Source organism: Aptenodytes patagonicus, chromosome 3, assembly GCF_965638725.1.
Source record: "Aptenodytes patagonicus chromosome 3, bAptPat1.pri.cur, whole genome shotgun sequence".
Taxonomy (NCBI): Eukaryota; Metazoa; Chordata; class Aves; order Sphenisciformes; family Spheniscidae; genus Aptenodytes; species Aptenodytes patagonicus.
In genome coordinates this window covers 7,519,688-7,545,929 of record NC_134951.1, presented here as the reverse complement: position 1 = coordinate 7,545,929, position 26,242 = coordinate 7,519,688, and the positions used below count along the sequence as shown (strand labels likewise).

Genomic DNA, 26,242 nt, shown 5'->3' with positions numbered 1-26,242 from the left:
AAATATCACTGCAGAGCACAGCCCTGATATTCTGGAACAACACTCACACAGGAGTTTGGAGAGAAGCGACATAACAGTTCATAGGATGAAGCTTGCTCATTTCATGTAATGGATTATTATTATGTGATTTGCTTTACTAGCAGGATAAAGGACTTGATTACATTATTTCCTAAGTATACACACACACATATATGTAATGTATGTTTGTGTGTATGCATGCATGTGCTGTATGTATATACATATATGTTTATTTTTTAGAAGTTCTATGCACAAGGGCCAAGTTCTTAGATTCCATGAGAAGCAGAGGGCACAGGCATCTATGTACATTTATAGGCTGATACAAGGCTTTGTACGGCACGGACTTCACTATTACCATTTTGCCTTTGACATCCAAATATTCGGGAGTGATTGCAATATAGCACACAGATGCCACAGCAAGCTTAGCGTTACCAAACCTGAGTACTGGTGACAGTAATCATTATAAAGATCACAACGAGCTAGGTAACTCTGCTGTCTCCACTGGGTTATCATGGTCCCACTTTCACCCTGTTTCTCTTCTTTTCAGGAAGGACAGTCTTCAGACTGATGGAAGGGCATCCCTAAAGGGGCAGGTAGAGGTGCAGAGCTGCAGTAAGGAGTGCAACTATCTCCCCTTCCCTAAAAGGAAAAAAAAAAGACTGAAATAAAGAACTGAAATCTTGTATCAGCTTTGGCTGTGCTCCCATGACATAAACCAGGTGAGTTACCACCCAGGCCCAGAAGAAGTGCTTGAACAGTGCTATTTGACAGCTGCTGATTAACCTGTGTTAATCAGGTTAATATAATTAGGTATATATAATTTGTTAATCAGGTATATATAATTTGTCTAGCAGCAAAGTGATAGATGCCATACAGAAGCCAGACACTTGAACTATCGCCACTTGTGCAAGCTGGTGGCCTGGAATATCTGTTTCTGTGGGGCCACCAATCTAGCATCTGTCACTAGCGTCTAGTTCATAGTGAGGAAACAAAGGGAAGTCCCAGTGACACATCTTCCAGCTGCAATCCCAAAGAAGTGTCATAGGAGGGCAATAGAATGCCTCTTGTGCAGTGAAAGAGTGGGTATTATTACAGGGCACATAAAATATGCACAGGGTTGAATTTCACTTCTACCAAAACCAGCAGATACTGAATGTGTCTAATTGAAGGAAGCTGTGGAGTTTTGCTCTACAAGGTCCATGAAGAAAGCTGTGGTAGGAGAAGTGTCATGGCTGTATGTGATAACAGCATTGTAACTTCCATTAGAAATGATGATGCATGAGATGTAATCCCATTCTTCTGTGCTCCCAGGCTGTGTTTGCAGGGAGGGAGATAGAAAAAACAAGAGCCATGATACCATTTTTATATGGTAACTTCTTGTCTTAGAACAGAAGATGCTTGTTCCTTCCATTTACTTATTTTTGTAAGTACAACGGTACTGCCCTATGCAGTCCTCCATCTCCTGTTCCTCTACTTTGTCTCCTTTCATGTGTATTTGTTTTTTTTTTTAAATGGAGCTTATTCTCCCTTGGCCCGTAACACTTTTTCTCCTCCTCCTCACCTCCACATACACTATTTATTTTTGTTTAAATTGTGTATCCACTTTATTTAATTCTGTAAAACCATTTGCAAAGGAGATGGTATTTAATCCACAGGTTTGTTCTGTGTATCTTCCCTATTTGTAGGGGATGCTGATAATCTTCTTTGTAGTAGGCTTTAAGATGGTACTTGTTTTTGGAGCACTAGCTGTATACCTGTGGCCTTAAAAACCCACTCAAGTCATTTCCCCAAAGAGGTTATAACAGTCACAAATATATTTTAGTTGCCTCTATTTTTGACTGCCTAACTGGTTATTTTATAAATCACCTGGTTTTCATATAGTAACTTCCGTAGCTGATTTCAGATAGTCCGGACATCGGAGCCCAGTCTGATCAAAGCAGCAGAGGGGCAGTATCAGAGCAGAAGAATAGAAAGTCCATGGCCTGGGAAGGGAAAGGAGCTCCAGGCCCTGGAGCTTCTGAGAGAAGATGAAAAGACAGGAACCTGAGGTCAGAGGGAGGAGAAGGCTGGTCAGGAGTTGTAGCCAATACAGCAAACACAGGCCAGGCAAACAAATGCCTTTTCCAGGAAATCAGCACAAGCATTCAAGAGGAAACTTACCTCATACATAGTCTTTGTATCAGATAGATCTGACCTAAGCCTCTGAGCCATAAGCCTGATGGTTGAGGTCTAAAGGAGAAGGGGAACCCCATCCAGAAGGCTCTAAAAGGATGGCAGCCTGGAAGGAGGGAGCAAACAGCTGGAGTCTGGTAGCCCAGAAGGGACCTAGGGAAACGGATTAATGGGCATGTTGTTTGAGGCAGGCATCTGAAAGACATTGGATTTTCTTTTAAGTTTTTCATATTTGGAGCATTTCTGTTAAAAAAAAAACAGGCAAGTGAAAGCGGAAGAAATTACACAGTCACTATAACACAAGAAAAACCTGAGCCAATCAACCAAGCCAAAACAGGCCTGGAGTGACTGGTCTGTTTGATCTTTCACATAGCTTGTAGCTTTAGGGCATGAAAGTACATATTAAAAAAAGAGAGAGAAGGGACCATAGTTAAGAGGATCCTTTAGGAAAATTGGGTCTGGGGTAGAAATCACTGAAGAAGAGGAATAATGGTCAAAAAGGGACAGCTTGCTAGAGGAGCCAGAAAAGAGAAGGAGCTCAGGTTGGCTGAAGGACAGTTCAGACTTCATGTATCAGCTTTTTTATCCTAGGAGGAGAGACGGGGCTCACAAGCTGCCAGTGGGGTGTTAGTACTGGACACACAAACCAGCCTGCAGTTTGCTTGCCATGAAATTATAGAGAAGGCTTCACATTGTTTTACTTTGTTTATTGTTTGACTTCGGGAAAAGTGTACCCGGTCATTATATGTGTCCTGGTTTCGGCTGGGGTAGAGTTAATTTTCTTCCTAGTAGCTGGTACAGTGCTGTGGTTTGGATTTAATATGAGAATAATGTGATAACACACCGATGTTTTAGTTGTTGCTGAGCAGTGCTTACACTAGTCAAGGACTTTTCAGCTTCCCATGCTCTACTGACTGAGAAGGCTGGAGGTGCACAAGAAGCTGGGAGGGGGCACAGCCAAACTGGCCAAAGGGACATTCCATACCATGTGACGTCATGCTCAGTACATAAACTGGGGAAAGCTGGCCGGGGGGGCCGCTGCTCGGGGACTGGCTGGGCATCGGTCGGCGGGTGGTGAGCAATTGCACTGTGCATCACTTGCTTTGCATATTCTTTTATCATTATTATTATTACTATTATTATTACTATTTTACTTTATTTCAATTATTAAACTGTTCTTAGCTCACCAGTTTTCCCACTTTTACCCTTCCGATTCTCTCCCCCATCCCACCAGGGTGGGGGGAGAGTGAGCGAGCGGCTGTGTGGTGCTCAGTTGCCAGCTGAGGTTAAACCATGACAACATGCTATTCTGTTTATCTTTTCTTCTCCACCTTTAATAAGCTACTATCATTTTAAACACTGTGGTTCATTATTGTGATGGGAAAGGAAATTTTCCCAGGTGTCTGGGCTGGGGCTCAAACCAGTCTTCACAACAGACCTTCAGAGATAATCAAAGCTAGCCCTTACGGCTGCCAACCAGGGCCTTCCAGAAGTGTTGCAGAAAAGCCGGTAGTACTTTTATGACTTACTTGTCTGTTGGCAAAAGGCTGCAGCTGTGCTAAACACTGCGAAAGCAACACCCGTCCTCAAAAAACTTTGAGTCCAAATTGTGGAAAATAACATGGGGCCACAGTTCTGCCCAGGACCAAACTTTATTCCAAGAAGTGCAAGAAAACTGTTAATTCAGTCCGGGTAGAGAACCAAAAGGACTTAATGAAACAAGACTGATCCAGCCACAGGCAGATTTTAGAAAAGCAGAGGAGTTTAGCCCAGTAGGATCTGGAGGCTGTAGGTTCCTCCTTCAAAATATAAACCAACAGCCTCAGAGTGTAGTTCTTCTTGCAAAGTCTAGTAACATTATTTCCCTACGACAGTGTATCGTTGTTTTTCTGACAAAGCTTCTTTTGTGTCCCTGTGTTTTTTCTACAACAGATATTTATAGAAATTGTAGTCGCAAAGCTGCCAAAAGCACTTCCTGGAAATTACATAATGCGTCTGTCTCCTTTCCAGTGTCACGAGGACCTATTCACAAGCGTCCCATTACTTTTGAGACCTTTATTTTACAAGATAGAAGAGCTCTATGACTGTTACCATACGCTCTACATGTGCTCAAAGAAAACACTGCCGATAGGAGAGGACTGAGGCAGACCATAACAGGCAGAGAGTAAATGGAATAGTGACTGTGAGTGGTTCACATTGTCAAGGGTGTATTTTTGTTGTTGAGTTTTTTCAGATCTTTAAAATGTTTTCTTGAGCAGATTTTTCTTCTGAAGATGCTTAATCAGATTCACCAGCATACCCTGTGTTGTGCTGTTGATTTGTCCCAGGGCAGAAGTGCCTGTGACTGTACCCTCTCTTTAGTATCTATCAAAATGGTGTGTGCTCCCACCTCACCCAATATTTTCACAGTAAAGTAGCTGTGCAGTTTTCCTGTTTAGATCTGGGCTATGTTCACCTTTAGGGATGAGAAGACCCTGGTGTACTCCCAGCAAAATTAGATAGTTTAGAATACGCAACATTCTGAGATAAAGCTAATTTGTCTGGGTTAATTTTATATCCAATCAAGAATAAAATGGTTGATTATCGTGTTCAAGAGGAAAACATGAGATTAAAGAATTGATCTAATCTGCATTGTAGTTAGTAAGAAAACATCCACTTATTTTAGTGGGAACGGGTTTGGGCCTAAACGTGCACGTTGTCTGGAGTTCAAAGGAAAATTAGATCCAAGCAAAAGGTATAAAAAATGTGGAGAGCATGTTACGTAGTAAACAATCCCATGAGCTCATGCTGTGCCCTTTCTTTGTCTGCCTTTGATGTTGGAGCTCCCCTTTTATTCGTACAGACCTGATCCTGCCGCCTTTGAATTTAGCAGGAAGAGCTCTCATTGACTTTGATTGTGCAAAGACTGGCTTTATATTCTTACATGGCTTTTTGGAGCAATGAAGCAGTTTTGTACTTTTATTGTGTGATACGATCCTAAGCTCCCCCAGTGGAGGAAGAAAACAGAACCAGGGCTGTATTACTTGCACCGGCTTTCTGCTCCAAGCAGGCCCAGGGACAGGAGAGGAGCTGCACCCCCATTTTTCATCTGCTGTCCCTTTTCTTCTCCTCACCAAAATGCCGAAGCAGTCAAGAGCAATGGAGCAAAAAGGGATCAGTGGGCGTCCAAGCAGGGGAAGGAGCAAAGGAAGGATGGAGGGAGGGAGCTCTACTGGGTTGATATAGAACCATGGAATCACAGAATGGTTTGGGTTGGAAGGGACCTTTAAAGGTCATCTAGTCCAACCCCCCTGCAATGAGCAGGGACATCTTCAACTAGATCAGGTTGCTGAAAGCCCCATCCAACCTGGCCTTGAATGTATAAGGGTGGTGGCAGAGAGGAGGTGGCTCTAACACTTCCCACACTCTGCTAGCCTGCAGCCTACTCTGGTCCTGCATCCCCTTCAGGAAACCAGGTCATCTGCAGAGGGTGTTAATGAAAGAGAGAGACAAACCCCATACAGGCCCAAATCAGACAAACCTGGTGCACAGGTTTAACAGTGTCACAGCATACAGTTGTAGCACAGTATTTTTGAGGGGGAAGGGGATATCGCTTCACAAAATTCAAACAGTATCACCCATTGTGGATGTAAGGCTGCCTGCTTCTTTTTAAAGGTGTGGCATTAGTTGTTGTGCAGATAGCCATGAACACAAGATGTGTGACACACTACCAACATTTCATAATGGCTAGAGGAGGAATCTGACGCCATGCTTCCCCCAGGAAAGGGAGGAAAAATAACCGCAGCCTGGAAAAAAATGGAAATAACTTACCTTGCCCAGCTTGCATGTTCCTCAGCGCTCTCATATTCAGAAAAGAACAACTTCCCTTGCATTTGACTCTGCCTGTGACTCAGGCTCTTGCCAGCAGCCACTTGCAATGGTGGTCTTCACCAAATGAGCAATCACTGTCATAAGAGCCTGGGGCAATGATTAATGGAGTACAAAATCCTGCTGAGGCCACTAAAGAGAGATTGGCCCTAGTCTGTACAGCTCATTTTTGATTAAAGTTTACAGTGCTATAGCAAGGATTAGAAAGTGTCAGTGGAGGCCAGCGTGTCCCAGCCCTGGCCCTGGCTGCTGCCATTGTTGTCCCACAGGAGACAGAAAGCTCCTGGCTGCGGAGCGGGCAGGAGGCTGCAGGCACTGGGGGATGGAGACCGACAGTGGAGGGCACTCAGTGGGAGGGGAGCAGAGGGGCTGTGAGCATTACACAGCTCCTTATGGCTTTGGGACTTTCTGGCAACATCACACACTTCTAATTTAATCTGGAATTGAGGTGATTTCCCAACATAGTTTTTTGCTCTTGAAACCTCTGCCTTAACTCCCCTTTTGTTAATTTATTAACAAATTAGGGTGTTTTCTGTAGCAGATGAAGCAACTTGCATTCACAACTGCACAACACTGGTTTAAAAATAGTAATGAGAAATTTAATAGCTCAAATACAGGGTGTCTACTTGGAGAATAAACATGTCTGCAGTGTTAGTTCAGCTTTTAAAACAAACTAATAATTGCTTCCAGAGATAAAATATTTGCAAGCTATTATTACAGCACTCCTTCATTAAAGGGAAGGAAACACAGCTGTCTCTTTGGAGCAGGCAGACGGCAACAGAGAAAGTTGTGCTCCATAATTAGGCTTCAAGAACTGTCAGGTACCTGTACCTCTGACAGCTCAACATTAAAACCGTAGCAGTGGAGCATTCATCCATGCTGCTGCTTCCCAAGCCACCCAAAAGAGGTTGTGAATTTGTTAATTAATTTCTGAGAAACACCATGGTTCTGTCTCTGAAAGCAGATAGCCCAGGGAGATGTAAAATGTCTTGAACAGAGGACACAAGGCTGCAAGTGATTTAAGGGTTTGAATATTGTGTATTCTTCAACAGCAGTGGAAGAGGAGGGACTGTGTCATCTAGCTCGTGTCCTTACACAGAGACGTGTTTTTTCTTGAAAGTGGCTGTTTCACTTCAAAGCACCTGATCCTGCAGCTGCTAAAATTGACAGCCAGTGGAGCTGCTGCTTCATGCCAGGGCAGGTTGGACTGGGGACTGTCTGAAGATAATAGAGGTAACACATTGCTTTCTAGAGATTTCTTTAGGGTTATGCAATACAACATACCACCGGCTCTTGTTGTCTACAGAAACATCCCTCATACACAGCAGCATTTCCGATCATGGTTTTAGTTCAGCTTCTCCTGTTCTCAGCATAATTTGGAACAATTTTGCACTAAAAATAACCTGACAGGAAAAAATAACCAAAACAAAGAACTCAAGCAAAGTCATAAATCTACATTGTTTCCCTCCCAAGGGATAACAGGATTGTGATATGGCAATAGGCCACAGCAGTGAGTTGCCTCATATCTGCACTGCACACATGCTGCATCAGAATGCCACATTTCTGTTCACAGTGGCACAATCTAAAATTAACTACCAGGAGCTCCATGCCAGAGCAAGCTCAGTTAAAATCAGGATGTTTAAAAAATGAAGAGCCTCACTAGCACGGAGGAGGACATCTGAAGTACACAGTGTGCTTCCGAGCTTTTAGCGTTTTCAGTGGGAACGTGGTACATGTGAATCCCAGGATTACTCACATGTTTTACAGTAAACACTTGTCTGGATTAAACCTCTCTGGACCTAATTTTTGGCCAAGGGCTACTTAGAATTTAGAAATTAGGCAACCCTTGGCAGGGCTGATTCTCTCCGGCTGTGTAACATACACTACAATGCTGTGTTCCCCTGTACACAGCCAAAGGCAATGTCTGGCTTTTGTAAGAACCCCGCTGCCCAGATCTCTTGCCCAGGAGGAAGACTTCATATTAAAGTTGCAGGTTTTTTTCCTGAAAGGCTTTGAATTCCCACCTTACTGTACTCTAATTAATTAGATCTTCTCAGCAGAGACTCCTCCTCCACCTCTGTTAAGGTAAGGCCCTTATGGGTCCGTAAACATACATTGCATGCAACCAAAATGCTTTTTCTGACTCGGGGGTCATTATTTGGGACTGGGGAGCCTTAGGGAGTTCCCTGCTGGCTTTTTACGTGAATCTATAAAGCCACCATTTGGTAAAGAGCAAAGAGAGACCTTCAGGCAGCTCTTACCCTCGTCGTGAGCGTCCTGCTGGTGGTTACCATCCCAACATTGATCTGGAAACTTCCCCATTTAGCACACAGAGAATTTGGGCATTGTGAAGTCTGCCTCTGAAGTGTCAGTTGCTACCACCCACCTTTGCAGATCTGTCTTGGAAACATGCTGTGGAAAGCAAACCAAGATCTTCAGATTCCCAAACTACTACCTTACCCCTATTTCTGCCATCTTCTACCCTCTTGTGCACAGGTTCAAAGAAAAGAGCTCTTCCACAGATGGTGGAGCGCTCATAGGAAGATACTTTTCTACCAGGAGCAGTACAGTATGGTTACCCTGGTTCTGTACCACTCTTTATTATTCAGAAGGAGCCTGTGTACAGAGGAAGAAAGTTTTAAAATGATTGTCTGCAAGTATTTCCAACAATCAGAACTCATGATCCGTGGGGATTATTTGTAGTTTATTGTGAACTGTGTCTCATTTGTCCTCACTGTTTGAGGTATAACATCATGATTTTTGCCAGATCAACTTCTAACAAAGGAGAGCATTTAGTGTAAACAAATCAGTTATTGTAGAGCAGGTCTTTGACTAGTTTGCAGTGAGAAAGAGGACAGAACTTGTTACACTGAAAGCAAGCTGGAACAGTTCAGTCACTTGGGACTTCAAAACGTTAGTGCAAGTGTAATTTCTGTAATTTAAGCTGATTATTTTATGTCCCTTTGCAGTATACAGGAAGAACAGTTCTTTTCCTCTTTTCAGAAGTCTTTTTGGGTACATAAAGGTTGTTACAATCTTCTCCATCCGTTCTCTTTTCTAGAATTGTCTAGAAGTTTCTAGAAATGGATGAATTGTCTACATCTTTTCTGAAGTGTTTTTCCCAAACCAAGCACACTCATTCCATCTGCAGCCTTAGCAATGCTATCTAGACTGGAAAGATTATTTCAACGTCTTACATGCCATACGTAGACTGGTTGAACAAATCGATTCTTTACAAATCTGCCTTGACTGTTATTAATTAGATGTTTTCTGCATTTTACAAACACTGTTTTGATATTTTTTCAGAAAATGCAGTCAGACTCATTAGTGACAATTCCTATGTACCTCCCTTCCTTCTTTTTCAAAAATATTCACCATGCTTGCTCGTCTCCAGTGCCCTGGAACCTCATCTGTCCTCACCACCTTCTCAAGGATGATCACTAACATCTCATCCTGCTTACACCAGCTACTTAAGCACTGTAAATAAACTTCCTTTTTCTTAAGTGACTACTGAAGGAAAAAAGGCATTAAACCTATCACCTATTATTTATTATTTCTCCCTTCCCATCACATGTTGGACTAACTCTTTCATATTTCATATTTCATATCTTTGGAGAATGTCCTCATGTTATTCTTCATTCCATTTCCTTGTTGTACCTTATTCTGCTCTTCATTTTTGTCCCTATGACTATACTAGTCTCAGGAATTCAACCAGTATCTACATTATGCCAAAATCCATTCAATACAGGACTTCTGTCACATAGTGCGGTAGCTTAGCTTTTGTCTGTTAGACGATAGTAAGCAAATACCATTTAAGCAAAAGACCACAGGGTTTTTGCAATAATACCACCTCTATATTCTTTTTCAAGGGGACAACTAGTCCTGTTCCCGTTGAGCTCCTGATGAAACTCCTCCTTACATCCAGGGAGGTGAAGGTGTTATCCTGAGCCTCAATAAAATAAGACGTGAGCATTTCTCTCTCACACAGTAAGATCATTGACTATTTTCAATGTGTGCAAAGTCAGCAGGGAGGTGCCAGGTAAGAGCAGTAAAAGGAGAAGGAATATTGCATCTATGGTGATGTAATGGCAATTTAGTTGTTGAAAGAAAATACAAGACTCAAGGTTAATTGCCAATGGTGAAAGTAGTACTTTGCTCCAGGATTATTAATAAACATGTGAGAGAAGAACATTTTGACCATTGAAAGCATATTTTTAGTCTATTTGAATGCCTGAAACCTAACAGTATGATTAAACAGCTGCTCTGGTTAAGGTTGGATAAACCCAAACCCAAGTATTTTCTCAATGTTTGCCTGTTTCCCACATTAACCAGGACACAGTGTTTGACAGTTCTGAAGTGTTTCCTTAATACTGTTTTTCTGTTATTTTTCATTTCTATTGTTTGAAATGTTTTTGTTTAAACTGAATTGAGAGTTTTGACAGTAATTTTTGTAACATTTCCCTAAGCATGATTGAAAACACAAAGTGAGCCTGTTCTAAAATATTTTCACTAATGAGCAAAAAGGTAAAAAGCCCAGATGCTTGGCTGCCTATATGAGCCGAGGGCAAAGTTTGAGCCACCTGGTATTTACCCACGACCAATTTTAATGCTGCACGCTTCCCATCTTTAAAATCCTCTTCAATCATTAACTGATTTCTCACAGTTCAGCAGTGCAGGTAGATTTCTTTCTTCCTGTCTTGCAGACAATAAACCGAGACAGCGATACAGTGAGTAGAAGAGCCGCAGAGGGAGTCGCCGTCAGTGCCCCCATTCAGAACATGATTTAATTAATCTTTACATGATGGTAGAAACGGCTGCATCTTCCCTTTCACTCAATGTCTATCCATCTCTCTCACATTTTCTCATCTATATTACACATCTTTCTCCCCTTGCTTTTTACAAAAGAAATTCTGTTTCTTTTTTCCATCTGCTTGGTCTCTTCTTTCCCTGTGAAAGCTCTGGCCCAGGGGAAAGGATCCTGTGTCTTGCTTTTGGATAATCTCTTAATTTCTTGGCAGACAGTCAGGTAGAAAGCAAAGCAGAGAACTTTGGCACAAGACAGAGGCTGAGTGTTTGGTTGTTTGGGAATTTTTTTGTTGTTTCTAGGGGATTTTTTTCCCCATCTCTTCTTGGGAATGTTTCACTTAGGCTGCCCTTCAGTCCAGCGAGAGAATAGGAACCCATTATGTTAAAGGCTGAAGTTTGATGTTACAGCTATTCACAGGAAAGTGGGACTTTCCTTTTATTGTTCACAACAAACATTTTCCTTTATGAGAAGCATAATAGAAAGGCAGGTCTGAAGTTAGGGGAAAAGATGTTTTGCCCAACTTTAATCAGATATGAATTGCTTGTGAAGTTTTACAAGAAGTATATTGTTTGAGCTAAAGAACACCAGCTGATACTTCCTTTTCTTTTTGGATGCTTAATTACAAAAAAGATATGGAAAACGATTAAGTCTTATTATTCTAATGTTTCACAAAATAAATCTTGTTAAAAAGTAACTAGTAATAACTTGCGGCGCTGGGTCTCTGCATAGGGTCTGTCTCTGCTCTGGGTGAGCTGGTCTGTTCCCGAGTCTGTAGCACCTCCTCGTGGGCTGAGCCAAGAAAAGTGATTCCTCCTCTCTGGTGGCAGGATTCACAGCTAGCCAGCCATCATTTCCCACCTGCTTGGCAGCTCTGGCATGAAACATCTCAGAGGTGTCCACGTTAACTCTTTAACTGCCAGATTGCCATCATTTGATGGAAATAAATCCCTGTGCTTTTTGGAATCAAAACATGACCCAGAACATTCAAATTGTAGCACTTTCCAAGCCTTGAGTGCTATTAATCACAGACGAAGGATGAGTCCCCATCCATTGCCACCATGCAGCCCATCCTCAAATCCACCACAGAGAAGAATGGCTATTTCCTCATCCTGACAAAGTCAACCTTGGCTAACACTGAAAACCTCCTGAGACAGAGAAATGATGCAGAAGGAGCAGGAAAATCCTGGGCTCCCCATGCCCCTACTCCGTTCTCTAGCTCCTTTGCCCATGCTCATGAGAGTAGCTGAGCTTTATTTTCTAACTACAGCTACTCAGCGTGGATCAGGATGACAAACCCTATGTCTCCAACCAGATGCAGTCCAGTCTCAGAGTAGAGGGGTGGGATGCTCAGTGATGTGGCTATTTTTCTGTCTTATGGCTAGTTGATGGTGTTAACAGTTGTATTCATGGGGGGAAAAGGAGTGTTCAGTCATGCTAGCAATTGGTCTTACACGTACAGGTACTTAAGCACACAGAGACTAAGGGTGTTGTATGGAACTGTTCCTCCTTTCTGCTAGAAGTTGTATCCCTGCATGATGCTCCTACAGGATGTGCAACAGTTGGAGTTTACAGGATTATTGACCTTCAACTGACTAATGCCGAGTCCCTTGGCAACAGCTCTAATCTGGATAGTCTTTTAAGTTTTTAACTATTCAATCACCATTGCTGTAAAGTAGGTATTTTCTAAATTATACAAGGTGGGTGTGCTCTCTTTTTCTACATGCCCCATGTCTGTATAATACATTCACGAAGCACAGGACACAGTCTTTTCAGCAAATCTTGGGGTTTGTCTGCATACAAGCTTACTCTGAAATAATTACATCAATGTTCTTACACATTCCTTATTACTTCAGGGAAGGTCCATGAATGAACATGTTTCTTTCACAGTAAACTGACTTGTCAGCAAACAAAAGGAATAGCCTATATGGGAAGAATGCTAGAGGTGAAGAATAAAGCTGATCTAATTGTAGCAGATACAGAAAGGTAAAATTTGGAGGGGTGAAGAGCCATGCTAGAGCCTACAGTCCTGGAAGGCCACTCTCTGTACTGGAGCAAAGTTCATGGGGAATTATACAACTAATGAATGAACGATGTGCTGAAGAAGGCAGAACTAATAAAGGATGAATCGACTCTGTGTGTGTATAGAGAAAAACAAACTAGTCAGTGTTCAGATTAAACCAGTTTTGAACTATGCTCACTTCAGCCCCCTGCGTTTCAGCAGGAGATGTCGGCAGGTGTGTATGCTGATTCATTTCAGCAGCATGGTTGAAATCACGAGTTTATTGCATAATTGCAAAAGGAGAGAAAGTAATTTCCAAAAAATACATTGTATCAAACCCTGGCCTTGCTTTTTCCCCACTAAATGCCAAAGTGAAATTTCATGAGACTCATTTTTCCTTTGAAATTTTTAACAAAATAACTGTGTCATATTTTGGAAAAAAGTCTGCATAGATTGTTCTACAGCCATATATTTGATATTCCTGTCATAAGGGATAACACACTACTAAAATTTCTGGTTTAGGGATTAGATGATATAAAAAATAAACATCTATTATTCATACTATCTACGTATGCCAGTGGTGCAGAAGTATTTGGGCTATGCTGACAGCTGATAGTAAAGGTTCCATCATACATGTTTTTAGTGTAAATGCTTGCAGGTACAAAGGCACCTCTAGAAATTCAATTTTACAAGTTCATGTCGTTTTGAAAACTTCTTTCTAACATATATGTTCTGGTATAAGTCAAGTAAAATTGGAAGACTGAATCTCAAAAGAGCATGAAAAACATTAAGGGTTTTGAGGTTTTTTTCCTTTTAATGATCAAAATATTTTTCCTTTTCAGAATGATTTAATAAACTCATACCAAAGATTAAAGTGCACAAAGAACATCACTTGTGAAATGAAACCTTTTTAGCTATCATCTAACAAAGAATACATAATGCTGATGTGCACAACCCTTAATTAACCATAGCATTTTTACAGAACCTGATGTTTTCCATGGGAAATTTCTAGTAGGAATATTGAAGTTACTCTAATATCCAAAAGATCCTTTATTAAGGAAATGCATGAATAATTTGCTTTCCAGCATGGCTCTCTAGAGGGACGTGTCTCTCTCTGTGCATCCTTTCCTATGTGTAAATAGGGAAAACCCTCCAAGCAAAACTGGATGCGCTGAGTTAGCCTTATGCCAAAATGTCTTTCCACGTGATCGCAACCCTTCTTACGAAGATGCTTAGCCATTTTTACACATCCGTAAGACCCAGCAGGGGGGTTGGTCCACAAAGCCCAGTCTGGTCATTGTCCAAGGTGGTGTAACATTATTTCAAAAAACACATCAAAAACCAGGCCAAACTTAAGATCTTACAAGGACTCCCCTGAGGAAGGAAGCATTTGGCAAAAAATCCCCCATATTTTTCCTTGGTTTCTTGGACATGGCACTCATTCAGAAAGGATTTTAGATGGAGAAGCTGCCTGGAATAAGATCTTTGAAAAATCAAAGGAGTTGTATTTTCTATACCAAGGTTCACCCTAGCTCTTGAGCATGGAGGAGAGGTAGTCACAAGAAGCATTCACCTTTTTCATATTCCACACAGGCCTGTCGATATGATGAACCGAACAGGAGAACATCCCCACAATTGCCTTCCCTTTGAGCTCTGCACACTGCCTGTCCCACAGCCTCTATCCAAGCATGTGAAGCCAAGTGCCCAGCTCTTTTGGTTGGGTGAACATTGTTACCTGTCCGTAAACACTCTGGCCATGCAAGATATCCCCAGAGATAAGGAGAGACCATCTTCTCCAAATGCCACCTAGCCTCATGGTGCTTCTGCTGAAGCATGGCCAAAGGCACCAGGTACATCCCTCAGCCACGGTCCTATTGTTGGACTGTCCTAAGGTACTTACCATGTACCTGTATGTGGCATTGCACACTGTCAAAACCCACCTGCCTCAAGGCTGGCGTGGCAAACCTGAGGCATCCCACCATGCAGAGCGGTCAAGTTCGGTTAAGGTCCGCATGCACAGCTCTGTGTAGACTATAGCTGGCGGATTTGCATGGGGCAGTGGGTCGGGGCCAAAAGGAATCTGATACTGCTCACAGTTGTCTTGAAGTGCTGCAGTTTTATCGAGGGAGACTGAGTGAAGTTTACCAGGAAAACTGAGGGCTTGCTGTCCATGTAGGTCTAAGATGAAAGCTGAACAGGGCTGGCTGCAAACAAGCACCTGGGAGGGTGCTTGAAAAGATGTCCTGTGCCTCCCACACCGACTAACGCTTCTTGTAATCTTGGTGTCCTCCACTGCAGTCTGGCAGAGGGACAGAGAAGAGACAGGAGGCTGCAAGCTGATTGACAGCAAATATCACAGCAGCTTATGGTGACCCAGTTTGCAATGCTCTCTGCTTTTCCATGAATGCAGGAAGGTCTCAGCGGGGCTGAAGGGAAGCAGGTGACCCTACCAGATGTTTGTCACCTGGTGTCCATGACATGCAGCAGTTCTGGGGGAATGGGGTCAACTGAAAATTGAAAGCAGGTCTGTATTTGCAATTCAGACCAAGCTGAATTGGTGTTTGCAATTGCTTTGCAAGTTGGTCCCATCCAACCCAAACCTTTCTATGATTCTGTGATCCTCTCAAATTCCATCCTGCTAATGTGCTGCTGAAGGCATCCACATTTTGCCACAAAAGCAGCTTTTTACCAAGACAGCTGATGACAAAACTGACCTGTGGTCAGAAACTCCATTTTGTGATGGCACTGCATCTTGAAGCTTGGTCTTACTCAAGATCTCCGGTATTCCTGTGGGGAGAAAATGTCAATGCTTTCATGTAGTATCAAGCCATGCAGTTCATTCTGATTTTGCCTTATTTTAAAATTGAAAACCAAATAAAATGTTTTGGAAAAAAATAGTTTTCCCTACTAAAAATGCCGTGATGCATTTTAGTGTGGTAGGAATTTATTTCTAGATCACTGTAAACTCTGCTTTCCACGAAACATCAACTCTGCAAACCTAAGAATCCCAGCATCTGTTTATAGTTTTAAAGATATGGTGCATTTCTACCCCAAAGGCATGGAGCACTTTGAAAATGGGAATCGTACACATTCTAAAGTCTGCTGTTCGCACACAAATAAAAGAAGTTGGTATTGTTGTGGAATAAACACGCAGTCTGTTTTGCAGACTCAGGTCAGGCAGAAAAGGTTTGTTTCTACAGCTGTCGGGGAGAAGGTGGAGTGGCAAAGGTCCAGCCCTCTATCCATACAAACTCTGATGTAAAACAAAAGTGCTGGGGCTTGTATGCATTTATAGCAGATAAAAAACTGCCCAGTGAAGGGGCCTGATGTGGCAGAGCAGTGTCTGCATGGAAGGAAACTTGGTTAAGAGTGGATGTACCCCTGCCTTCCCGGTAACACAGGATCCGCAGCCCTGCGGCCTCGGCATACCTCTGTTCAGCTCGTCCCTCTCGTTCCTGACACTGCTGTGTCCTTGACCAAGTTTCAGGCCTGTATCCACAGTATGTATAATTTTACAGTATCATGATTTTCAAGCAGAGCTCCTATTTGAGGAGAGAAAGGTCTGTCTCCTAATTTCCAAGGATACTTCACAATAACTTTCATTTCTCCCTTCTTTGTCTTGCACCACAGATCCATGTCTAAAGATGGGGCAATATTTGAACATTTCTTATTGAGAAGAGCACATACCAGACTGGCAAAGTAAAACAATTCTTGTGTTGTGTGCAGGAGCCAGACTATACTGGCCATACTGCCCATGGGTTATACTTCAAGAAACCTCTCAATTGCATGAATAAAGTTGGAAAAAACCTACACATCACGGGAAAAAAAAATTCCTTGTCCTGCATCCCTCTGTCAGTAGATGGCTCTGCAAGCCATGGTGTTGCCCGGTTAACCATTGCATCGTGGAGACAGCTGAGGCTCAAGATGAGTGGGAGCCTGGCTGTGTGCTCTTGTGCGGTTCTTGCTTTCTGCCTGGGGAATTTTGAGGTGCCCCAAAACCGGCAGACAACCACGGGTTTTGTCTAACCCTTGTTCTTTCTGACATCTTTCCCACCCTGACCTTGTTCTTTTCTGACAAACATCCTTCCCATCCTGTCCTCTCTGAAGGTCCAGCCCATGATGAGCACACAGTCGTTCAATCATAGCCCATCTCAGCTGCGCTCCGACGTCTTTAGCTGAACGCCGATGACATTAGCTGGATGAGTACATCAGTACGACAGCTCCTGCAGCCCCAGCGGGCCTGTGCAGGCAGCACTGCAGCCCTGCCCTCCTGCCTGCAGCGTCTGAGCCACCTCACATACTTCTACACATGCTGCATCACATCTCTGCCTGCAGTGGAGATACAGCTGTTAGCTGTGGTGCACTGTCAGGCACTGCATAGGTTAAGCCAGCAGCTGCCATCTAACATACTGCAGAAAATACGACTCAGAACAGAGTGTTGTATCATCTCTTTTCCACGCCTGATGCTGGAAGCCTCTAGAGATCCAATCTGCTTGACTTTTTTTCCTATCTGGCAACTCAATTTTACTGGCATTTCTCTCTTGTGACTGTGCCAGTCAAAAATTGCATTTTATAGATAATACATTTACGTTGGGGATGCAAGCCAACTTAAAAAGCACTCTTATGGAAATCTGAACAGCACAGGCTTGGAACATTCAGGGAAAAGGTGCATCCTTTCCAGCTAGAGCCCTTTGCAGCAGATTGCTATGGAGATATCAGAAAGATTTGTCATGGGTGGCAAAAGCCTGGGGAATTTAAATCATGTAAACAGATCATTACCTACACAGTAACATCCAGGCTGGGCAAAAGGGGTTACAGCTTTACCTGATATCTAAAAAAATGGGCTTGTTCTCTAAAATTAGAATCACAGAATCATAGAACCATTTAGGTTGGAAAAGACCTTTAAGATCATCAAGGGATGGTGTCTCAACCACTTCCCTGGGCAGCCTGGTCCAATGCTTGACAACCCTTTCGGGGAAGAAATTTTTCCTCATGTCCAATCTAAACCTCCCCTGGCGCAACTTGAGGCCATTTCCTCTCGTCCTATCGCTAGTTACTTGGGAGAAGAGACCGACACCCACCTCGCTACAACCTCCTTTCAGGGAGTTGTAGAGAGCGATGAGGTCTCCCCTCAGCCTCCTTTTCTCCAGGCTAAACAGCCCCAGTTCCCTCAGCCGCTCCTCACAAGACTTGTTCTCCAGACCCCTCACCAGCCTCGTTGCCCTTCTCTGGACACGCTCCAGCACCTCAACGTCCTTGTAGCGAGGGGCCCAAAACTGAACACAGTATTCGAGGGGCGGCCTCACCAGGGCCGAGTACAGGGGCACGATCACTTCCCTGCTCCTGCTGGCCACACTATTTCTGATACAGGCCAGGATGCCATTGGCCTTCTTGGCCGCCTGGGCACACTGCCGGCTCATGTTCAGCCGGCTGTCGACCAACACCCCCAGGTCCTTCTCTGCTGGGCAGCTTTCCAGCCACTCTTCCCCAAGCCTGTAGCGCTGCATGGGGTTGTTGTGGCCGAAATGCAGGAGCTGGCACTTGGCCTTGTTGAATCTCGTACAGTTGGCCTGGGCCCATCGATCCAGCCTGTCCAGGTCCCTCTGCAGAGCCTTCCCACCCTTGAGCAGATCAACACTCCCGCCCAACTTGGTGTCATCTGCAAACTGACTGAGGGTGCACTCGACCCCCTCCTCCAGATCATTGATAAAGATATTGAACAAGACCGGCCCCAAAACTGAGCCCTGGGGAACACCGCTCGTGACTGGCCACCAACTGGATTGAACTCCATTCACCACAATGCTCTGGGCCTGACCGTCCAGCCAGTTTTTGACCCAGCGCAGAGTCCACCTGTCTAAGCCGTGAGCCGCCAGCTTCTCTAGGAGAATGCTGTGGGAGACGGTGTCAAAGGCCTTACTGAAGTCCAGGTAGACCACATCCACAGCCTTTCCCTCATCCACCAGGCGGGTCACCTTGTCATAGAAGGAGATCAGGTTGGTCAAGCAGGACCTGCCTTTCATAAACCCATGCTGACTGGGCCCGATCACCTGGTTGTCCTGAATGTGCCGCATGATGGCACTCAAGATGAACCGCTCCATAATCTTCCCCGGCACCGAGGTCAGGCTGACAGGCCTGTAGTCCCCCGGATCCTCCTTCCAGCCCTTCTTGTAGATGGGTGTCACATTTGGTAACCTCCAGTCAACTGGGACCTCCCCGGTTAGCCAGGACTGCTGGTAAAGGATTGAAAGTGCCTTGGTGAGCACTTCCGCCAGCTCCGTCAGTACCCTTGGCTGGATCCCACCCGGTCCCATAGACTTGTGTGTGTCTAAGTTGTGTAGCAGGTCACTAACCATTTCCCCTTGGATTATGGGGGCTTCATTCTGCTCCCCGTCCCTGTCTTCCAGCTCAGGGGGCTGGGTACCCAGACAACAACTGCTCTTACTATTAAAGACTGAGGCAAAGAAGGCTTTAAGTACCTCAGCCTTTTCCTCAGCCTTTGTCACTGTTTCCCCCCGCACCCAATAATGGATGGAGATTCTTCTTAGCCCTCCCTTTTGTTGCTAATCTATTTATAGAAACATTGTTTATTGTCTTTTGCGGCAGTAGCCAGATTAAGTTCTAGTTGGGCTTTGGCCCTTCTGATTTTCTCCCTGCATAACCTCACAACAACCTTGTAGTCCTCCTGAGTTGCCTGCCCCTTCTTCCAAAGATCATAAACTCTCCTTTTTTTCCCCGAGTTCCAGCCAAAGCTCTCTGTTCAGCCAGGCAGGTCTTCTTCCCCACCGGCTCGTCTTTTGGCACATGGGAACAGCCTGCTCCTGCGCCTTTAAGATTTCCTTCTTGAAGAACGTCCAGCCTTCCTGGACTCCTTTGCCCTTCAGGAGTCTGGTACTACACCTCTAACAGTGTTTTGTGTCCTCTCCTTTACGACACAGGGTATGATTAAAAAAGGTCTCTGAAGATGCTCAGGTAGTGGATGGCACCATTTTTACACTGTCATGTACTGAAGAGGCACAGAATTTTTTTTCTCAGGGGGTTGAAACATGTAGAACTGACTTGAAGGAGGTTGCCTCTGAATGGCGAGCATGGTCATGTCATCAGATCTGGGCTGAAAAGAGCCCCCTCTTCCCACGCCGAGCCCCTTCAGAGCCCTTCCCTCCCCAAGGGGCACACATTGTTCTGCCTGTGCAGAGCATTTCCACAGCTGGGACCTCACCTTAAACTGATACTACAAGACTGTCATCAGTATTTTGCAATTTTTTTTTTTTTCATTTTGTGGCCTTTCCTCCCACTATTTCCACTTTTCTATTTATTTTCCCGATGTCTGAGTGCTTGCATTTATGAAGATAAAATCCATGGAGAAGTGAAGCGAGAAGCTTTCCCGCTTGAATTTCCACAAAGGAAAATCCTTGCCCTTGAGCTGCCAGAGAAGATACTTGCTTGGTGGCAGTGTGCCTGGTACCAAAGAGGGACACAAAGGCCACATCTGTATGAGTGCAATGTCCAGGCACTGCTGCTCAGTTGTCTGCATGCTCATCTTGGTGGGAGAGTCCTAGGCACAAATTTGGCCCCAGCTCTGGCCAAGCAATTCCCAGGGAGGATTCAGGACTTAACCTAACACAGGGTCCATCCCTAGCCGCAAATTGGATGCACCCACCCCTTTAAAGGGTAAAAGTATAATAGTATGGATGTGGCCTTATCACACCAGGCAACCTCAAGGTCAGAGAAAAGGCAAAGAAGAGTTTTATAAGACAAAACTGAAAGGGATGATGTTTCAAAATGGAAATCAAAATGTTCTCTCGCAGCAATGCTGAGTTTTGGCTCCATTGACAAATTCCAGATGAATCAAGGCAAGAGCATGCTCATTTGGACAGACAGTGCTTTCCCGGCCAAAAGCCATTCCTTCAGGGAAGCTGGCACAGCATGCCCAGCACACAGAACAAACCACGCTTTGCTTATTCCCACCTGCCCAACACAGCCCGGCATTCAGCAGGGTCAGCTTCTCTGGGGGATGTCTCACAGGCACTGCGTAGCACGATTTGGAAGGGAAATGTAAAGAGCTCCAGCTCACATGCATTGAAAAAATAGCTGCATCCATCTACAGAGTCCTTGGTCTGCTTTTCAACTCAGTCCCATGTCCTCACTAGAGCTACAGCTTCCCAAATGGATCTGACTATGCAGAACCTGTGTCCACACCTTGGCTGAGCCAGACTGCAGTACAGGCATCTTAGTGCAAACCCACCTTCACGGACCAGTTTGGTGGAAATGTGAAGCTGTGAACTAGAGCGAGAAAGGCACCAGGTGCCTTCCCTTCTGTCCCACCTGCTCTGCTTTTGCAGGAGGCACGGTCACAGCGGGGTGGCACAAGAGCAGTGTCAGGCACCACAGCTGGACTGGGCAGAGCTTATGTGTCGCAAGAGCCCAGATTGCAGGATACATCCCAGGAGGTCCAACTGCAGTCATCATTTGGGCAAGTCACCTATGTCAGCAATCACCAGGGGACTTCAATGGCTGCTCAGATTTCTAGCTTTTACCAAGCAATTTGCAAAAGGCCCCAATATCTCCTCTGGAGGAGCCCCATAGCTCTGAAAGGGCCACCCAAACCACGTGCAGCCTGCTGCTGCAGGGGCTGCCCGGGGCTGTCGGCACCCCGCAGTCCTCAATTCTTTATCCCTGAGCACAGTGAAGGAGACATCCTTGCACCATTCGATCAGGCTCTGTAGGAGGAATAAGGCAGGGCTCAGCAACCCTATAACTCAAACCAGGACAGCACTGTATAGCGCTAGGGCAGTGCTTTAGTGGACAGCAGCCTTAGGAAAGAACAGCAGTTCCTCCCTCCCTGTCCATCTCCTCGGCTGTCTCTCCACGTGTCCTCCAGTCACTCCTTTCCTCTTTCTCTGGTCCCCGTCTCCTTCCCACTGAGCTGAGCTGCAAACCGCTGGCCTGCCTTTGCCTTTGCAAGCTCCAAACTGACACCATGGCCAAAACCTGCACTGGGGCCCTTCTCCCCGGGCTCAGTCTTGTTAATTGAAAATAAAAGCAAACAGGAACTGGCCTCCTTGCTGGGTTTTATCATTACTCATCCAGCTTGGGCAGGATGGGACAGGGTGAAGGTTGCACAAGGAAGATGCTTGATGCCATGTAAAGGGCCAGCCTGGGTGGGGGGGCCTAAAATCTTTGGAGGATCTATTGCCTAAGGATGCCTTCATGACTCTTGGCAACAAGAAGGAGTCTTGCTCTCAGTGTTGGGGCCTGGGGTGGCATACAAAGGCATCCCAAAAGTATCCTAGGCTGGGCTGACTTGTAAATGGCAAAGCTTCTCAGGCATTTTTGAATGAAAGGTATGTTTGATGACTAAGCTTTAATGTATTAATGCCTGCTTTACCTTGCTGTGCAATGGGTTCCACCAGTTTAGAATTATGATCTTTATTAGCTCCCAAGATGTGTTTCAAAGCAGCCCTAAAGGATAATAGCCCGTGTTTAAAAACCTTGACATGGCAATTTGTCTCAGGACCCTGACTGTGTTATCACTCAAGGACTGAAATCTGTAATCAAAAGCTCAGCTGAGCCTCCACTTTCCGTAAAACATCTCCCTCCCTGAGCATCATCTTCACATCAGCCTGCTGGTATATGGCAGCGGGGAATACAGCAGCTCCTTCATCGCTGAGCAGTACCGGCGTAGCTATGCAAGTTCTGATATGCAGAAGCACAGAGCCTTTGGAGCTGCTTCTCTCAGCAGTAAAACCCCTGTCCCTATTTAACCAGCGACATTTACTCCTGGTGGTAGCGCCCAGCCTCAAATTAGCATCAGGATACCCTGAGCTTGTGCACAACAGGGGCCGGCGGGGTGGAGGAGCGGAGGCAGGGGTGGCGGCGTGCAGCACAGAGCCAGATTTCAGGTCTGTGCTCACGGCAACTCCTGCACATGTGTTGGATGGTCGGAACAAGACACGTCTCGGAGGGACCCTCAGCAACGAGGGGGAGTGATGTGGGTGGGGGATTTCTGGCTGCGTGGCAGTGTGGGCTGGCTGCCTGTGAGCGCGGGAATGAAAGGGAAAAGCCACATCGGAAAGAAATGCTTGTTCATCCATTCAAGTCTTATTCCCAGCCTTGTCTGCACCTATGTGCTCTGCCAGCCTCATGATAATTTGAGGTGGGCCTGGCTAAGTCCCCCTGAAGGGTTTGAAATTGGTTATTCCCATTCCTACTAGCCCTCCTTCCCCTCTCAATGACCTCCATCATTGACCTTCTTCAAAATCTGACGTCAAATTCAGAGGCTCTCTATAATAAAATAACAAAACTCAGCAATCAGTAACAAGTCTTCACGTACCTATTGTATTGAATGGAGGCATCTGCCATGGTCTGTCCTGGCAGCTCCCCCTCCCCTGAGCAGCCCTGAAATCACCGGGAATTGGGTTACTTTTATCCAAACGCTGCCAGGTATCTTGGATGCCAGATTCGTCTTCAAAAATTGCTGTGTTTCCAAAACAAAACTGTGTACCATTTTGGTTCCATTAATGTTGTTTGAGGTTTGCCTCCAATTCCACATGAAAATAACTCTGCAAATCCCAGCGTAATATCAAGGAAATTGGGCTTCCTGGTCTGCTCTGGTATTGTCAGCCCTCTTACCTCCCCTCTGTGTGCCTCTGGTTGCTGAGACATGGAGGTACCACTGTGCCGGTTTTAGGGAACACTGTGCCCATTTTCCAGAAGAGCAAGAAGCAAGGTTGTAGGGGAGGGCAATGAGGTCTTACACTAAGCCAAAGCCCAAGACTTTCCATATCCTTCTATTGCATTGCTCCCAGCAGCTTCCTTCCCTTCTTCTGTTAAAGAAAAGACAGGCTGTTCTTGAGGTCTTCCCATGGAGGGCCTGCTATAGGGCAGTAGCCCACCTGTCAGAGCCTCACGGGGTGTGGGATAATCCAGGCATACCAAAAGGAATGACCTGTGCAACACCTAGTTAGCCTGAAATGGTGCAGATAGCTCCAGGCAAAATAAAATATTCGGTTTCCTTAACTGGAAACTGGAGGGAGAGCTGCTAATTCCAGTACTGTCCAACTCTGCCACTAGTTTGAGGGCAAAAATAAATATTGCTGGTAAAAGCTGGGGGTTGCAGAAAGATTGGTGGGATAATCAGTAACTGCAGTGACAGAATTGTACTGTGGCCTGTATCTCTTCCAACAGCGTAGGATGAATATCAGTCCATGCAGTGGGATATACTGGGGAACGAGGAACACAGACAGTGCTTATAGGATGGGGACTCAATGTATCTAGAAAAGGATTTGAGGGATTTAGGGGGATCATCTGTACCAGCTCGCTGTGCGATGTTGCAGCAAAAAGGACTGAGGCTGAAGAACAGATGGGAAACCTGTGCTTTAGTCAAACACAAGCTGTTGAACTCAACAGGAGGAGCTGGTTACATGTTATAATTCAGTGTCAAACAAGAAATCAAACTAGATGTTCCAACAGAATGTAAGTTTATGATTTGCCAAGTGTCATACATGATGTTTATCATAAAGAAGAAACTTGAAGACATGTCTTTGAAGCTCCACGGCCAATGTCCATCCTCTGAATCTCTGTCCCTTATATGAGAAATATCAAACGGTTTTCATTCCTTTTCCCTCCCTTCCCCTCCCCTTTGATAAGGAGTGGGCTGGCTGGGAAAGCTATGGCTGTGTAAGGCTGCACCCAGTGCTGTTAGTGGGAAAGCTGCTTTTGAGCAAAAATTCTGATTACAGCGCAACCTTGTTGTCCTGCTGCACCTTGTGCTCAATCCTACCTGGATCCTATAGTACCAATCTTCTGCAGATCCCGCTGCTGTGGGCACCCACTGCGATGTGAAACATGGGTCCAAGGACTTGCTCCGAAGGTTCTCCTGGTCCCTACTATAATTGTCCTGGGTCTCATATCGTTTGCTCCGCCTCACTGCCCTACAGTAATGGTGGGTCACCAGTTCAAAGGGGCTCAGAGCTAGGATTCAGTTTGGAAAAACGTCCAAAAGGGCGAATGCTCCTGGCGTGCTGGCAGCACTTGTTAACTTGATGTCAGAGCTGCTACTCCAGAGACGTGGGAAGTGACATGCAGTTCATCTGGGAAGCTTGGCAGTACTTTCACTGCAAGCAGTTCAGCTGTGCTCCTCAGGGAGAGAGTAGGAAGTGTCCTCATTTCCCTGGGAGCACAAGGCACAGTGTACTTTTAGCATGTGTGCATGAGAGCCATACCTTCACCTGGGACCAAAGGACATTTCCTTCCCTCTCACAGAACCACATCACAAGGGACACAGAGTGGTAATACACAAGAGATCAAAGACGGTTTTTGCTAGAGAAGGGAAGAGAAGGGTTATAAGGTCCTTTCCCATCTGAGCCTTTGGGAAATCTGCCGGAGTTGCAGAGAGACCCTCTGTGTCCCCGCTGGCCAAGAGCTGAGCTGCCTGGGAGGGACAGGAGGAACACCATGGAGGAGTGCTCTGGACAGGGTTACTAGCAGGTTCCCTGCAGTGTGAGATGGAGCCTAAAGAGCAGCAGGGAAACCATGTGAGCCAGCAGGTTTGCCTCCTCAGTCATGGCTGCGTTCAGGCTCTCAGCTGTAGGAAACATTCTCCTTTCAACGTCTTTTCACACACAGCTCTTCATGGCAAAGCCTGAGCTAACATCACCACAAACGCAAGGAAAGCCCAGAGAGCTGTGGCTCCCCGTGGTGAGATCTCCATGCTCACCTGCTCTGGTAGTCAAGGAAGGTGCATCCTCCTGGTTTGGACCAAGGATGACATTTGGTCTTAGGAGAAGTGGGAGGAGGAATGAGGCAGGCTTCACGGGGCTGTTCCTTGTACAGGACCTGCTGAATGCTCGGTAATTTTGTTACAGACCCTGTAAAAGCAGATCTGCTTGATGAACCTGATAGGTGGAGGCTTGTATTCCCATTTCAAGGTAGCCAGTGGTGTTGTATGACTGTCATTCCTCAGTGTGGCCTCAGCAATCCCCATCTTTGCTCCCAGACTGAAAGGACAGCCTAGCTGTTTCATTATTAACCACCACCAGGGAAGATCCTACTTTGCCAAGACATCCTACATGGCCGCGGTGATTTCCCCAGACATTCAGATGCCCAACGCCTGCTGATTTCCATAGGGTTCACTGGCTAACTTCGTTTTGGTGAGCTGGATTGTGGACACAGTTGCACAGCTGGCGTATGCCTTCACTGGGCTGCCACTGGGAGGGGCAGACATGACCCATTCCCCCTTCCCACCAGCTCTGCACCCATCCTCTTGCTTGTGCCTGCATGTGGCCATTAGGTAGCTGTACAGCCTGTCCCATCAGTGAGTTGAGGTCTCCTCTGCACTTTAAAAGCTGCTCCAGCCCAAGCGTGCTGACTTGCATGGCTCA

General features: G+C 45.3%; 1 protein-coding gene across 1 annotated transcript; it reads right to left on the bottom strand.

Annotated features, from left to right (window-relative positions):
* Positions 1–17,683: 17,683 nt before the first annotated feature.
* LOC143158849 (uncharacterized) lies at positions 17,684–18,283 on the bottom strand. Its single transcript, XM_076335303.1, is given in 3 exon segments — positions 17,684–18,122; positions 18,124–18,220; positions 18,223–18,283. Coding segments are annotated over 3 exon segments (597 nt in total).
* Positions 18,284–26,242: the final 7,959 nt, after the last annotated feature.